At 38.6% G+C, this 14,005-nt stretch overlaps 1 protein-coding gene across 2 annotated transcripts in view; it reads right to left on the reverse strand.

Moving 5' to 3' along the window:
- The window catches only part of LOC134650069 (uncharacterized), a 62,334-nt gene that overhangs the window by 14,322 nt on the left and 34,007 nt on the right, over positions 1-14,005 (reverse strand). For both annotated transcript variants that reach the window (XM_063504906.1, XM_063504898.1), the window contains one exon: positions 2,753-2,854. In XM_063504906.1, the coding sequence (XP_063360976.1) occupies positions 2,753-2,854 (102 nt within the window). The remainder of the gene's footprint in view (positions 1-2,752; positions 2,855-14,005) is intronic.

Genomic DNA, 14,005 nt, shown 5'->3' on the forward strand with positions numbered 1-14,005 from the left:
AATGATCCGGCACGGTGAAGGTTAAGTGTGTAGCCGGAACGAGTTTGGCATTACCTTTGCTGCCCCGCTGCCCAATAATGGTTTGTGGCTTAGTTACGCTCTTTCCACTATTGTTTATTGGACAACTAATCATCGTAATAAAATATTTACGTGTTATATGTATGCATATGTTTTTATCAAATGTAGGTAGTTATACCTGCGACTATAAAAAATAAATAACATTGCAAGAGCAGACATACTCGTAAATAGTAGAAAGATTGGGCATTAATATAAATTTATTTTTTAGATTGTTTACACTACCCATGTATCCTTATTTATTATTAGATACAAAAATTAAACTATGAATTTTAAGAAAAAAAAAAGCGGCCAAGTGCGAGTCGGACTTGCCCATGAAGGGTTCCGTATTTAGGCGATTTATGACGTATTAAAAAAAAACTACTGACTAGATCTCGTTCAAACCAATTTTCGGTGGAAGTTTACATGGTAATGTACATCATATATTTTTTTTAGTTTTATCATTCTCTTATTTTAGAAGTTACAGGGGGGGGGGACACATTTTACCACTTTGGAAGTGTCTCTCGCGCAAACTATTCAGTTTAGAAAAAAATGATATTAGAAACCTCAATATCATTTTTGAAGACCTATCCATAGATACCCCACACGTATGGGTTTGATGAAAAAAAAATTTTTGAGTTTCAGTTCGAAGTATGGGGAACCCCAAAAAATTATTGTGTTTTTCCTATTTTTGTGTGAAAATCTTAATGCGGTTCACAGAATACATCTACTTACCAAGTTTCAACAGTATAGTTCTTATAGTTTCGGAGAAAAGTGGCTGTGACATACGGACGGACAGACAGACGGACAGACAGACAGACAGACAGACATGACGAATCTATAAGGGTTCCGTTTTTTGCCATTTGGCTACGGAACCCTAAAAATCATCTACCTATTGAATCATTGAAGTTTTATCATTGCGGTCACTAGTATAAGTCTATACTTAAGTTTATATTTTTAGGTGTACGTTTCTCATGTAAGTGAATTACATACCGTTATTCTATTTGAGAAAGGAAAATATCTTTAAACCGTAGTTTTTGAGAAACGGGCCCCAGGTCAATTTGTATTTATTTTTTATTTCGATTTTCTATATACATATACAATTAACTATTTTATTTTAAATCACTTGGTACTACAAAGGGAGTATTTAGTCTCTGTCAAAACACAAATACAAAACAAAATAACCGTTTATTCATTGCCTGTTATTTACTACTGATAATCTCTATGAACACCAACCCTTCGTGCAGTGCAATCAAATCATGCATATTTATAAGTGCAACTTAATCCTAAAGGAATCCATAATAAAACAGTTAGCAATAATTATTGTTTATTATTATAATACTTAATAAATACAAGGTACACATTCTCTATATTTTACATGTCCACTTATAACAAAAACTCAATAACAAAAACAAAACATTTGCAATACAAAATTATTATTACACAATTCAGACAGTTATGTACATAATGCAAACAAAAAATAAGGAAGTAAGGTTTAAGGCAGTGGTTCCTAACCTGGGGGTGATTACCCCCGTGGGGGTAAAACTGGTATTTTACGGGGGTAATAAGCTAACCTAATATAACAATACAACAAACGTACACGTTTTACTTTTTATTACCATTGGGAGGAGGGGTAAAATCAGGTTCCCTAGTTAGTCGTAGGGGTGACCGGACTGAAAAGGTTAGGAACCACGGGTTTAAGGTAAACCGCCAAACTAGGACACTGGGATACATGCACAAAATACCCATGCATTTATACAACTACATCTAAATTATAAAATAATTTACTATTTTCTAAACTAACCCCGCACACTATCACAATAAAATCCAAGCAATCTTTAAAATGGTGAAAATTCAAGTTAAGGGAGCCAATTTAGTTTTTCACTGTTAACTAGAAAATACAAACATTAAAATAGGTATCAATTTATTTATTAAAACATTAAAAGCATACCTAAAAAGTATTATACAGTAAGTAGTTCAACAGGAAATTGAGCTTATAAATCTAAAATGTATAATAAAAGAGGTGTAATTGCATTAAAGTTCTCTCACATGTCACTTAATATCAGCGACTGCGCAAGAATAAAAAGTAATTTATACCACCATTTTAAAGCTGCTCAATTCTGAGGTAAGTTCAGGGAAATCCGAGTGCGTTGTGGCATTACTTACATGAGAACAATATTATAAATAATAATCGTTTTTATAAGCATAAGTCTCCTATTAACTAACCCCAGCAAGGTCAAGGTGTGGGTTGGCAGAAACCGATGTCCAGGATAGAGTGAAGTGGAAGGAGAAAAGTAGGAAAGCGGACCCGTCACAGTACGGGACAAACGCTAGGAGGAGGATGATGATGAGCAATGTCAAAAGGAAGAGACGGTTATCGCTTTTCACCAGATTTATAAAATAGGTTAGGTGCTTAAATATTATTCAATTGTACATGAGTAGGTAATTAAATTTCTTTAACCGTTTGAAAAACCGTTCCAAGGCCAAATTTTAACATGATTGGGAGACTACGCTGTGCTATGAATTGCTCGCGATCGGTTTGGAGACCGTTCGGTTTAAATTCTTCAGAAAGTAAATATGCTGACATTAATTTAAATAGCCAGTCAATTTTAAAGGAGTAGTATTAATTATTGTTCCCATGGTTATTAGTACTAACTAAGTTGACTAGTGAATCATCGGCCGGAGGGGTAGACTTTACCTTGTGAGCCCGGGGGCACAAAGCCGTAGCCAGAGGCGCCGACCACCACGCCGCTGGTCTGGGACGGGTCACCGGGCGGCGAGGGGGGGAACACTACTGGTCCTGAAATTTATTAGGGCAAAAATAAATATATAAATCATTATAAAGAAGGAGGGAAATTATAGACTCGTTTCTGAGAATCAGCAGATACTGATTTGGTTAAATTATGGTCTCGTTTTGTCATTTACACTGGAAACGAAACTTTGTTGCAGACTTATCCTTTAAAATGTTGTTTCTAAGAGTAGGTACCTATTCCGGATATTCCGACCTATTGCGGATATTCCATGATATAGGCAAAATCAATTATCGTAGATGCATTATGTTGGATTCATTTACTTATTGATAAAATTATTAACAACAGCAATATCAACTGTACTTTAAACGTAAATAATTGCCATATGAACCCGCTTTATTAGTTTTTATCGTAAACGAATGACGACGAGACGTGTAAGTTTGATCACGGTTCAGCCCCTTTACATAATATGTTAACGAAATATATTGAGCAATTCTCATATCAAATAAATATCCTCTTTTGAGACTTAATTACACAGAACTGATGTAAAATGCAGAGAACACTTTCTTTATTACATAAACAAAAATTGGGTTGAATCGTCAAAAATATTTACGATTACGAAATTAAAAATATTGAATATTGCTGATGCAGGCTTTGCATATTAAAGTCGTGTCGTCTATACTCTATGTCTTAATCTACATATAATGTTAAACAGTGGAATAACAAAATATTATATGTATTTTTAATTTAATTTAATTAGTCATAAATGTAACAACTCGGTGTGATTTATCAATTAATTACGTGATAACTGAAAAATATAAGGAATCCAAACGATAATAATTGGCATTGGGTTAAAACTGAATGTTTTATAAGTATTAAATCCCCAATGACTGATTAGGTATGTCGTAAAGTACTTGAAACTAGGTTTTAATTATCTTTAAAGAATAATTACAGTTACGTTATAATGGATCGGTAAGAAGCTTGAAATTACGAATTGCGGCTAGGTATTTATAATTGTAAAGTCTGTGTCGTACCTCAGTGATCGGTATCGTACCGCAGTGATCTCTTGGAAGCATTTTTTTAATTGGGCCAATAGTTGAGCGTAGGTAATCGTAACAATTAAGGGTCGAGGTCGGCGGTTCAAACCCCGGCGTAACAATGAGTTGCAGCCAACTTAGGTATAAAAATCATTTGATATATACTAGTCGCACTTTGGGGAAGAAAACATCGTCCAGAAACGGGACTAATCCCAAGGTGGTCTGGTTGGAAGGTCAAATGTTCAACTCCCCTGCTCGTTTTCGTAAAAACTAGTGCCTACTCCAATTCTTGGAATAAGTTGTCAAGCGGAGCGGTTGTAGTGTGGAATTCCCATAAACCGTGGAAAAAGCCGGCACGGCACAACGGTAACGGGATACATAATTGTTATACATAAGTGATAACAAGCTCAACTCGAAATTAAAATTCTCCTCCACCAACTCCAGAAGTGTGTTATTATGCCTGCTTTGTATTAATTGTGAGACAAAAACCAATACAATAGACTAGCATATAAGATACTTAATCATGACGTAAAATAGTCAATAAACATTTGAAGGAAGCACCATCCTTGAATGACCATTGCCAAACCTGACATTGGTCGGTCGTAAACAGAGCGCGGCTGTAACGTACACGCATTACCACTTCCACAAGAACAATTAAATCAACTACGATACAGTCGTGGTCTGATACCGCTTCTTTAGAAATTAGACCTTAACATATTTGAGGATAATAAAATCCTGTCTATTGTGCCTAAAATATTTATGTGTAAAATTATAGTTATTAGGGCGAGCGAAGCGAGCCCTATCACTATTCGACAAACTATGCATTCTTGTGGTACACTTTACTGAAAAACTATCGCACTTATAGGTTTGAAATTTAACATAGTAATTTAAATTCATGTCTAGATGTGTTATCAAACATAAAAATATCATTTTATAAACCTAAAAATATAAAATAAAGGAATAACACTTTGTATTACTACTAGCGCCATCTATTAGAAATATTATGAATTAAAATTCGTGCTAATGTACTATGTGCTAACAACGATAAATACAAAAAAGCGGCCAAGTGCGAGTCGGACTCGCCCATGAAGGGTTCCGTATTTAGGCGATTTATGACGTATTAAAAAAAAACTACTTACTAGATCTCGTTCAAACCAATTTTCGGTGGAAGTTTACATGGTAATGTACATCATATATTTTTTTTAGTTTTATCATTCTCTTATTTTAGAAGTTACAGGGGGGGGGGGCACACATTTTACCACTTTGGAAGTGTCTCTCGCGCAAACTATTCAGTTTAGAAAAAAATGATATTAGAAACCTCAATATCATTTTTGAAGACCTATATAGATACCCCACACGTATGGGTTTGATGAAAAAAAAAATTTTTGAGTTTCAGTTCGAAGTATGGGGAACCCCAAAAATGTATTGTTTTTTTTTCTATTTTTGTGTGAAAATCTTAATGCGGTTCACAGAATACATCTACTTACCAAGTTTCAACAGTATAGTTCGTATAGTTTCGGAGAAAAGTGGCTGTGACATACGGACGGACAGACAGACGGACAGACAGACAGACAGACAGACATGACGAATCTATAAGGGTTCCGTTTTTTGCCATTTGGCTACGGAACCCTAAAAAGGGTTAAAATTTTAGATTCTGACCCATCTCGCTTCGCTCGGTTTGATTCCCAATTTAGCAATTAAGTTTCTCTGAATATTGGAACATTCAATCTTGCTGTATATTTGTCGCAGTCGGATCGTATAATCCGCCGTATTACATTACGGCTAGCCGTTTTACAAATCAGGGGCGTTTTGAAATGCGGCGGTTCGACGATTAGCCGGATTGAATACGGCTGAATGAAAATCCGCCGGAATGTATTCGGCGCCATACGTTCTTCAACACGGCTAGCCGTAATGTAATACAGCGAGTCATTAGCCGCCGCTTTGACAGTTTTTAGTTTCCATTTTTAACACTCTAGGCGCTGCCTGACATAACAACAACAAACTATGAAAAACGCTGGGGTGTCCATCAAATCTGGAGTTCGTCAGACTGTTTCTTTTCAAGAAACATTTTCTTCGCAACTTAACTAGACGGAGCCCCGCTTCGCGGGGCCCCTATTTCTGAGCGGTTTGCCCTTCGGGCATCTAAAGCTACCTAACGAACCTAACCTACCTACCTATTGATTTAGTGAGACGTCCATGAAAACATTACACTTTGGGGAAAAAAGCGTAGGTAGGTAAGTAGGTTAGGTTCGTTAGGTAGAGAAGCCCGAAGGGCAAACCGCCCAGAAATAGGAGCCCCGCTTGCGGGGCTCCGTCTATTTAAGTTGTGAAGGAAATGTTTTGGAAAAGAAATACATGTAGTGCGGTGGTACCATGGTAAAAATAAATTAAATTGCAATCATTGTCAAACTCCGGTTACGTAGGCGACCGAAAGAACTGGTCACTCTACAATCTAAATAGTAGATACGATGCGGCTAAACGTAGGCCGCCTTATTGAAGAACGTATCGCAATGACAATCCGGCTAATCGTCGAACCGCCGTATTTCAAAACGCCCCTGTTTTGTAAAACGGCTAGCCGTAATGTAATACGGCGGATTATACGATCTGACTACGACATATTCACTGCGGAGGTCAAATTACTCGTATGTTCTGTCCTGTGACGCCGATGAACTGATCAGTTATGTTGTGTTAGCAAATTTAAATCGGGTATTTTCAGTTCGAGAAACAATTTTAGTGTTACTATTGCTAGGAACTGCCATAATTATAAATAAAGATAAGCATAACTAAGCATATAGATAACTTGTATGGAAACTGCACGCCGACTGCACGCCAATTGCAACGTCGGCGTGCTGTTCAACAAAATGACCCAGAACCCTGACAGTACCTAGTGGAACTCAGGTTTGGTGCAACATAGGCACACGCTGTTTTAGTAATTCGACACGTCTTGATGAGCACTTGGGAGAGCAGTACGGTAGAGCTGAGCTGATGCTGAACCCTGGCTGTACCTAGCGGAACTCAGGTTTGGTGCAACATAGACACACACTGGGTTGGACATCCGACTCGTCATGATGATCACTTGGTAGAGCAGTACCCAAGATAGAGCTGATGCTGAACCCTGGCAGTACCTAGTGGAGCTCGGGTTTAATACAACATATGCACACGTTGTTTTGGTCATCCGACTCGTCTTGATGAGCACTTAGGAGAGTAGTACCCAAGATTGAGCTGATGCTGAACCCTGGCTGTACCTAGTGGAACTCAGGTTTGGTGCAACATAGGCACATGCTGTTTTAGTCATTCGACACGTCTTGATGGGCATTTGGGAGAGCAGTACCCAAGATAGAGCTGATGAGCTGATGCTAAACCCTGGCTGTACCTAGTAGAACTCAGGTTTGGTGCAACATAGATACACGCTGTTTTGGACATCCGACTCGTCAGAATGAGCACTTGGGAGAGCAGTACCCCAGATGCTGAACCCTGGCAGTACCTATTGGAACTCAGGTTTGGTGCAACATAGGCAAACGCTGTTTTGGTCCTCCGAATAGTTTTTTTTGAGCACTTGGGAGATACCCAAAATAGAGCTGTAGCTGAACCCTGGCAGTATTTAGTGGAACTCAGGTTTGTTGCAATATAGGCACACGATGTTTTGGTCATCTCACTCGTCTTGATGAGCACTTAGGAGAGTAGTACCCAAGATAGAGCTGATGCTGAACCCTGACAGTACCTAGTGGAGCTCGGGTTTGGTGCAACATAGACACACGCTGTTTTGGACATCCGACTCGTCTTTAAGAGCACTTAGGAGATACTCACGATAGAGCTGAAGCTGAATCCTGGCAGTATTTAGTGGAACTCACGTTTGTTGCAACATATAGGCACACGCTGTTTTGGTCATCTCACTCGTCTTGATAAGTTTGATAAGTAATAATAAGTTTATGTGCGGAGCAGCATTATTACCGCCAATAGGTGTGCAGACGGGATAGTTTTACGCTCAATTGTGTGGTGTGGACGCATTAATAAATTCAAGGACATTGGCTCGCTGACCCAACATTATGTAGGAAAGCCAGTTGGCTTCGCAGTTGGCAGTCGTACTACGCAAACATATATTCTCTATTGACGTATGGTGTCATATACTGGGGTAATTCCGTAGATGTGCAGTCAACATTTATTTTGCAAAAGAGGTGCATAAGAACTATCTATCGTATGAACTACAGACAATCACTGCAAAATGTTTTCAGGGACAAAGGTTTTCTAACCTTAACTGGCATATATATATACGAACTCTGTAAATTTCTTAAGAGCAACAAGAATTATTTTACAACATTAGCTTCCCTCCGCGACAACCTTCGCTCTCAATATAAGTATAACTTAAAACTGCCTCTAGTCAATAATAAAACTTACGATAAAAGCACATATATTACTGCCATTCGCGCCTTTAATCAGCTTCCAGACGAATTAAAAATGTTAGATGACACAGAGTTTATGCGTAGTTTAAAAAAATGGCTTATAAAGAATGAATTCTATTCTCTCAAGGATTTCTTTGAATTATATTAATATCAATAATTCATACATGCTATGTATGTGTACAATAGTTATGTGTTTCTTAGTTTTAAGTTAGTTTTAAGTGTGCATTGTATACCCGAGTTGGGTTACCGTTGAAACTCACATGTAACTACTATTTAACACCTCTGTAACACGGTTGTACAATAAAGATCTATCTATCTATCTATCTATCTATCTATCTATCTTCCTTACAAAAAATAAGCGCTTATGAAATTGTATATTACGTGTGGATGGTATTGGAAATTTGATTTAGTCGTTTGGACGCGTTTTTAATGGACAAAGTAAAAGTTGTAACAGACAAGCGTACCGGACAGCGACCGGGGTCCAATTGGTAGATATATTTCTTTCTTGCTCTCACTTATAGCTGCGGTCCTTAACGGACTTATTACGTACCCACTCGATCGAACATGGAACAAGCCCCGGACTGCATTCAAAGTCGCGGTCCGGTACGTTTAGGTAAAAAAACTCCGCGAGCCCTTACAAAGCTCTGCTTTTTGCTAGTTATATATTCTGTACTCTGTATATTATATACTCTTGTGCTGTTTTTATTATTATTCAGTTAGTACCTAACCAAAAACAATAGTTATATTCTATCTGGTCTAGAATTACTTACCTCCTTATAATATCCAGTCAAATATATGTGGGAGGTAAATATACCACATAACAATTCAGAATTTGATAATTGGGTTTAATGACTTTCATAATTTATGTCAGCTATTATATTTTGCAATTAGGCCAAATAGGAACACTATCTACTGCAAACTTGAATCAAATATAACAAAAACAAAGTCCCAGCAAGCAGCGGCGACTACAAATTTAAAATATAATATTAATATTTACATTAGGTTCGTAATTAATTGAGATTGAATTTACTTAGGGAGCACTGCACACTTGCGCGTTTTGCGCTTCGCCGAGCGCGGCCCGTCAATCGGACCCTTCTAACCGAGCTAGTGTGGCGAGTGACATGCTGTTGCAGCTACACAGCTACTTGAGCAGAAAATGTGACACATGTGCCTTGGAAGATTGCTATTTGGATGGTAAAATCAAGGAAATACGTTGAAATTTAAAAGGGTTGAACTATTTAGTCACTGCCTGTTCACAAAATCTAAGATATTTTAAGGCACTTAGTTCAACTTCATTTATTCATTAGGGCGAGCGAAGCGAGCCCTATCACTATTCGACAAACTATGCATTCTTGTGGTACACTTTACTGAAAAACTATCGCACTTATAGGTTTGAAATTTAACATAGTAATTTAAATTCATGTCTAGATGTGTTATCAAACATAAAAATATCATTTTATAAACCTAAAAATATAAAATAAAGGAATAACACTTTGTATTACTACTAGCGCCATCTATTAGAAATATTATGAATTAAAATTCGTGCTAATGTACTATGTGCTAACAACGATAAATACAAAAAAGCGGCCAAGTGCGAGTCGGACTCGCCCATGAAGGGTTCCGTATTTAGGCGATTTATGACGTATTAAAAAAAAACTACTTACTAGATCTCGTTCAAACCAATTTTCGGTGGAAGTTTACATGGTAATGTACATCATATATTTTTTTTAGTTTTATCATTCTCTTATTTTAGAAGTTACAGGGGGGGGGGGCACACATTTTACCACTTTGGAAGTGTCTCTCGCGCAAACTATTCAGTTTAGAAAAAAATGATATTAGAAACCTCAATATCATTTTTGAAGACCTATATAGATACCCCACACGTATGGGTTTGATGAAAAAAAAAATTTTTGAGTTTCAGTTCGAAGTATGGGGAACCCCAAAAATGTATTGTTTTTTTTTCTATTTTTGTGTGAAAATCTTAATGCGGTTCACAGAATACATCTACTTACCAAGTTTCAACAGTATAGTTCGTATAGTTTCGGAGAAAAGTGGCTGTGACATACGGACGGACAGACAGACGGACAGACAGACAGACAGACAGACATGACGAATCTATAAGGGTTCCGTTTTTTGCCATTTGGCTACGGAACCCTAAAAAGGGTTAAAATTTTAGATTCTGACCCATCTCGCTTCGCTCGGTTTGATTCCCAATTTAGCAATTAAGTTTCTCTGAATATTGGAACATTCAATCTTGCTGTATATTTGTCGCAGTCGGATCGTATAATCCGCCGTATTACATTACGGCTAGCCGTTTTACAAATCAGGGGCGTTTTGAAATGCGGCGGTTCGACGATTAGCCGGATTGAATACGGCTGAATGAAAATCCGCCGGAATGTATTCGGCGCCATACGTTCTTCAACACGGCTAGCCGTAATGTAATACAGCGAGTCATTAGCCGCCGCTTTGACAGTTTTTAGTTTCCATTTTTAACACTCTAGGCGCTGCCTGACATAACAACAACAAACTATGAAAAACGCTGGGGTGTCCATCAAATCTGGAGTTCGTCAGACTGTTTCTTTTCAAGAAACATTTTCTTCGCAACTTAACTAGACGGAGCCCCGCTTCGCGGGGCCCCTATTTCTGAGCGGTTTGCCCTTCGGGCATCTAAAGCTACCTAACGAACCTAACCTACCTACCTATTGATTTAGTGAGACGTCCATGAAAACATTACACTTTGGGGAAAAAAGCGTAGGTAGGTAAGTAGGTTAGGTTCGTTAGGTAGAGAAGCCCGAAGGGCAAACCGCCCAGAAATAGGAGCCCCGCTTGCGGGGCTCCGTCTATTTAAGTTGTGAAGGAAATGTTTTGGAAAAGAAATACATGTAGTGCGGTGGTACCATGGTAAAAATAAATTAAATTGCAATCATTGTCAAACTCCGGTTACGTAGGCGACCGAAAGAACTGGTCACTCTACAATCTAAATAGTAGATACGATGCGGCTAAACGTAGGCCGCCTTATTGAAGAACGTATCGCAATGACAATCCGGCTAATCGTCGAACCGCCGTATTTCAAAACGCCCCTGTTTTGTAAAACGGCTAGCCGTAATGTAATACGGCGGATTATACGATCTGACTACGACATATTCACTGCGGAGGTCAAATTACTCGTATGTTCTGTCCTGTGACGCCGATGAACTGATCAGTTATGTTGTGTTAGCAAATTTAAATCGGGTATTTTCAGTTCGAGAAACAATTTTAGTGTTACTATTGCTAGGAACTGCCATAATTATAAATAAAGATAAGCATAACTAAGCATATAGATAACTTGTATGGAAACTGCACGCCGACTGCACGCCAATTGCAACGTCGGCGTGCTGTTCAACAAAATGACCCAGAACCCTGACAGTACCTAGTGGAACTCAGGTTTGGTGCAACATAGGCACACGCTGTTTTAGTAATTCGACACGTCTTGATGAGCACTTGGGAGAGCAGTACGGTAGAGCTGAGCTGATGCTGAACCCTGGCTGTACCTAGCGGAACTCAGGTTTGGTGCAACATAGACACACACTGGGTTGGACATCCGACTCGTCATGATGATCACTTGGTAGAGCAGTACCCAAGATAGAGCTGATGCTGAACCCTGGCAGTACCTAGTGGAGCTCGGGTTTAATACAACATATGCACACGTTGTTTTGGTCATCCGACTCGTCTTGATGAGCACTTAGGAGAGTAGTACCCAAGATTGAGCTGATGCTGAACCCTGGCTGTACCTAGTGGAACTCAGGTTTGGTGCAACATAGGCACATGCTGTTTTAGTCATTCGACACGTCTTGATGGGCATTTGGGAGAGCAGTACCCAAGATAGAGCTGATGAGCTGATGCTAAACCCTGGCTGTACCTAGTAGAACTCAGGTTTGGTGCAACATAGATACACGCTGTTTTGGACATCCGACTCGTCAGAATGAGCACTTGGGAGAGCAGTACCCCAGATGCTGAACCCTGGCAGTACCTATTGGAACTCAGGTTTGGTGCAACATAGGCAAACGCTGTTTTGGTCCTCCGAATAGTTTTTTTTGAGCACTTGGGAGATACCCAAAATAGAGCTGTAGCTGAACCCTGGCAGTATTTAGTGGAACTCAGGTTTGTTGCAATATAGGCACACGATGTTTTGGTCATCTCACTCGTCTTGATGAGCACTTAGGAGAGTAGTACCCAAGATAGAGCTGATGCTGAACCCTGACAGTACCTAGTGGAGCTCGGGTTTGGTGCAACATAGACACACGCTGTTTTGGACATCCGACTCGTCTTTAAGAGCACTTAGGAGATACTCACGATAGAGCTGAAGCTGAATCCTGGCAGTATTTAGTGGAACTCACGTTTGTTGCAACATATAGGCACACGCTGTTTTGGTCATCTCACTCGTCTTGATAAGTTTGATAAGTAATAATAAGTTTATGTGCGGAGCAGCATTATTACCGCCAATAGGTGTGCAGACGGGATAGTTTTACGCTCAATTGTGTGGTGTGGACGCATTAATAAATTCAAGGACATTGGCTCGCTGACCCAACATTATGTAGGAAAGCCAGTTGGCTTCGCAGTTGGCAGTCGTACTACGCAAACATATATTCTCTATTGACGTATGGTGTCATATACTGGGGTAATTCCGTAGATGTGCAGTCAACATTTATTTTGCAAAAGAGGTGCATAAGAACTATCTATCGTATGAACTACAGACAATCACTGCAAAATGTTTTCAGGGACAAAGGTTTTCTAACCTTAACTGGCATATATATATACGAACTCTGTAAATTTCTTAAGAGCAACAAGAATTATTTTACAACATTAGCTTCCCTCCGCGACAACCTTCGCTCTCAATATAAGTATAACTTAAAACTGCCTCTAGTCAATAATAAAACTTACGATAAAAGCACATATATTACTGCCATTCGCGCCTTTAATCAGCTTCCAGACGAATTAAAAATGTTAGATGACACAGAGTTTATGCGTAGTTTAAAAAAATGGCTTATAAAGAATGAATTCTATTCTCTCAAGGATTTCTTTGAATTATATTAATATCAATAATTCATACATGCTATGTATGTGTACAATAGTTATGTGTTTCTTAGTTTTAAGTTAGTTTTAAGTGTGCATTGTATACCCGAGTTGGGTTACCGTTGAAACTCACATGTAACTACTATTTAACACCTCTGTAACACGGTTGTACAATAAAGATCTATCTATCTATCTATCTATCTATCTATCTATCTATCTATCTTCCTTACAAAAAATAAGCGCTTATGAAATTGTATATTACGTGTGGATGGTATTGGAAATTTGATTTAGTCGTTTGGACGCGTTTTTAATGGACAAAGTAAAAGTTGTAACAGACAAGCGTACCGGACAGCGACCGGGGTCCAATTGGTAGATATATTTCTTTCTTGCTCTCACTTATAGCTGCGGTCCTTAACGGACTTATTACGTACCCACTCGATCGAACATGGAACAAGCCCCGGACTGCATTCAAAGTCGCGGTCCGGTACGTTTAGGTAAAAAAACTCCGCGAGCCCTTACAAAGCTCTGCTTTTTGCTAGTGAATAATCAGGATCGGTCCTGAGGTAAATGATGACACAAAACCAATTTACATTGTTACGCAAGCTAACCTTCCCTATGTAAACATATCTGCGCCACAGCTTCATTCAATACTTACTCACTGAATATTGATCACGCTGATCGAGTGATCGTTAATTTAATTAAGTATTAGTAG

The sequence above is a fragment of the Cydia amplana genome, chromosome 1, assembly GCF_948474715.1.
Source record: "Cydia amplana chromosome 1, ilCydAmpl1.1, whole genome shotgun sequence".
Classification (NCBI taxonomy): Eukaryota; Metazoa; Arthropoda; class Insecta; order Lepidoptera; family Tortricidae; genus Cydia; species Cydia amplana.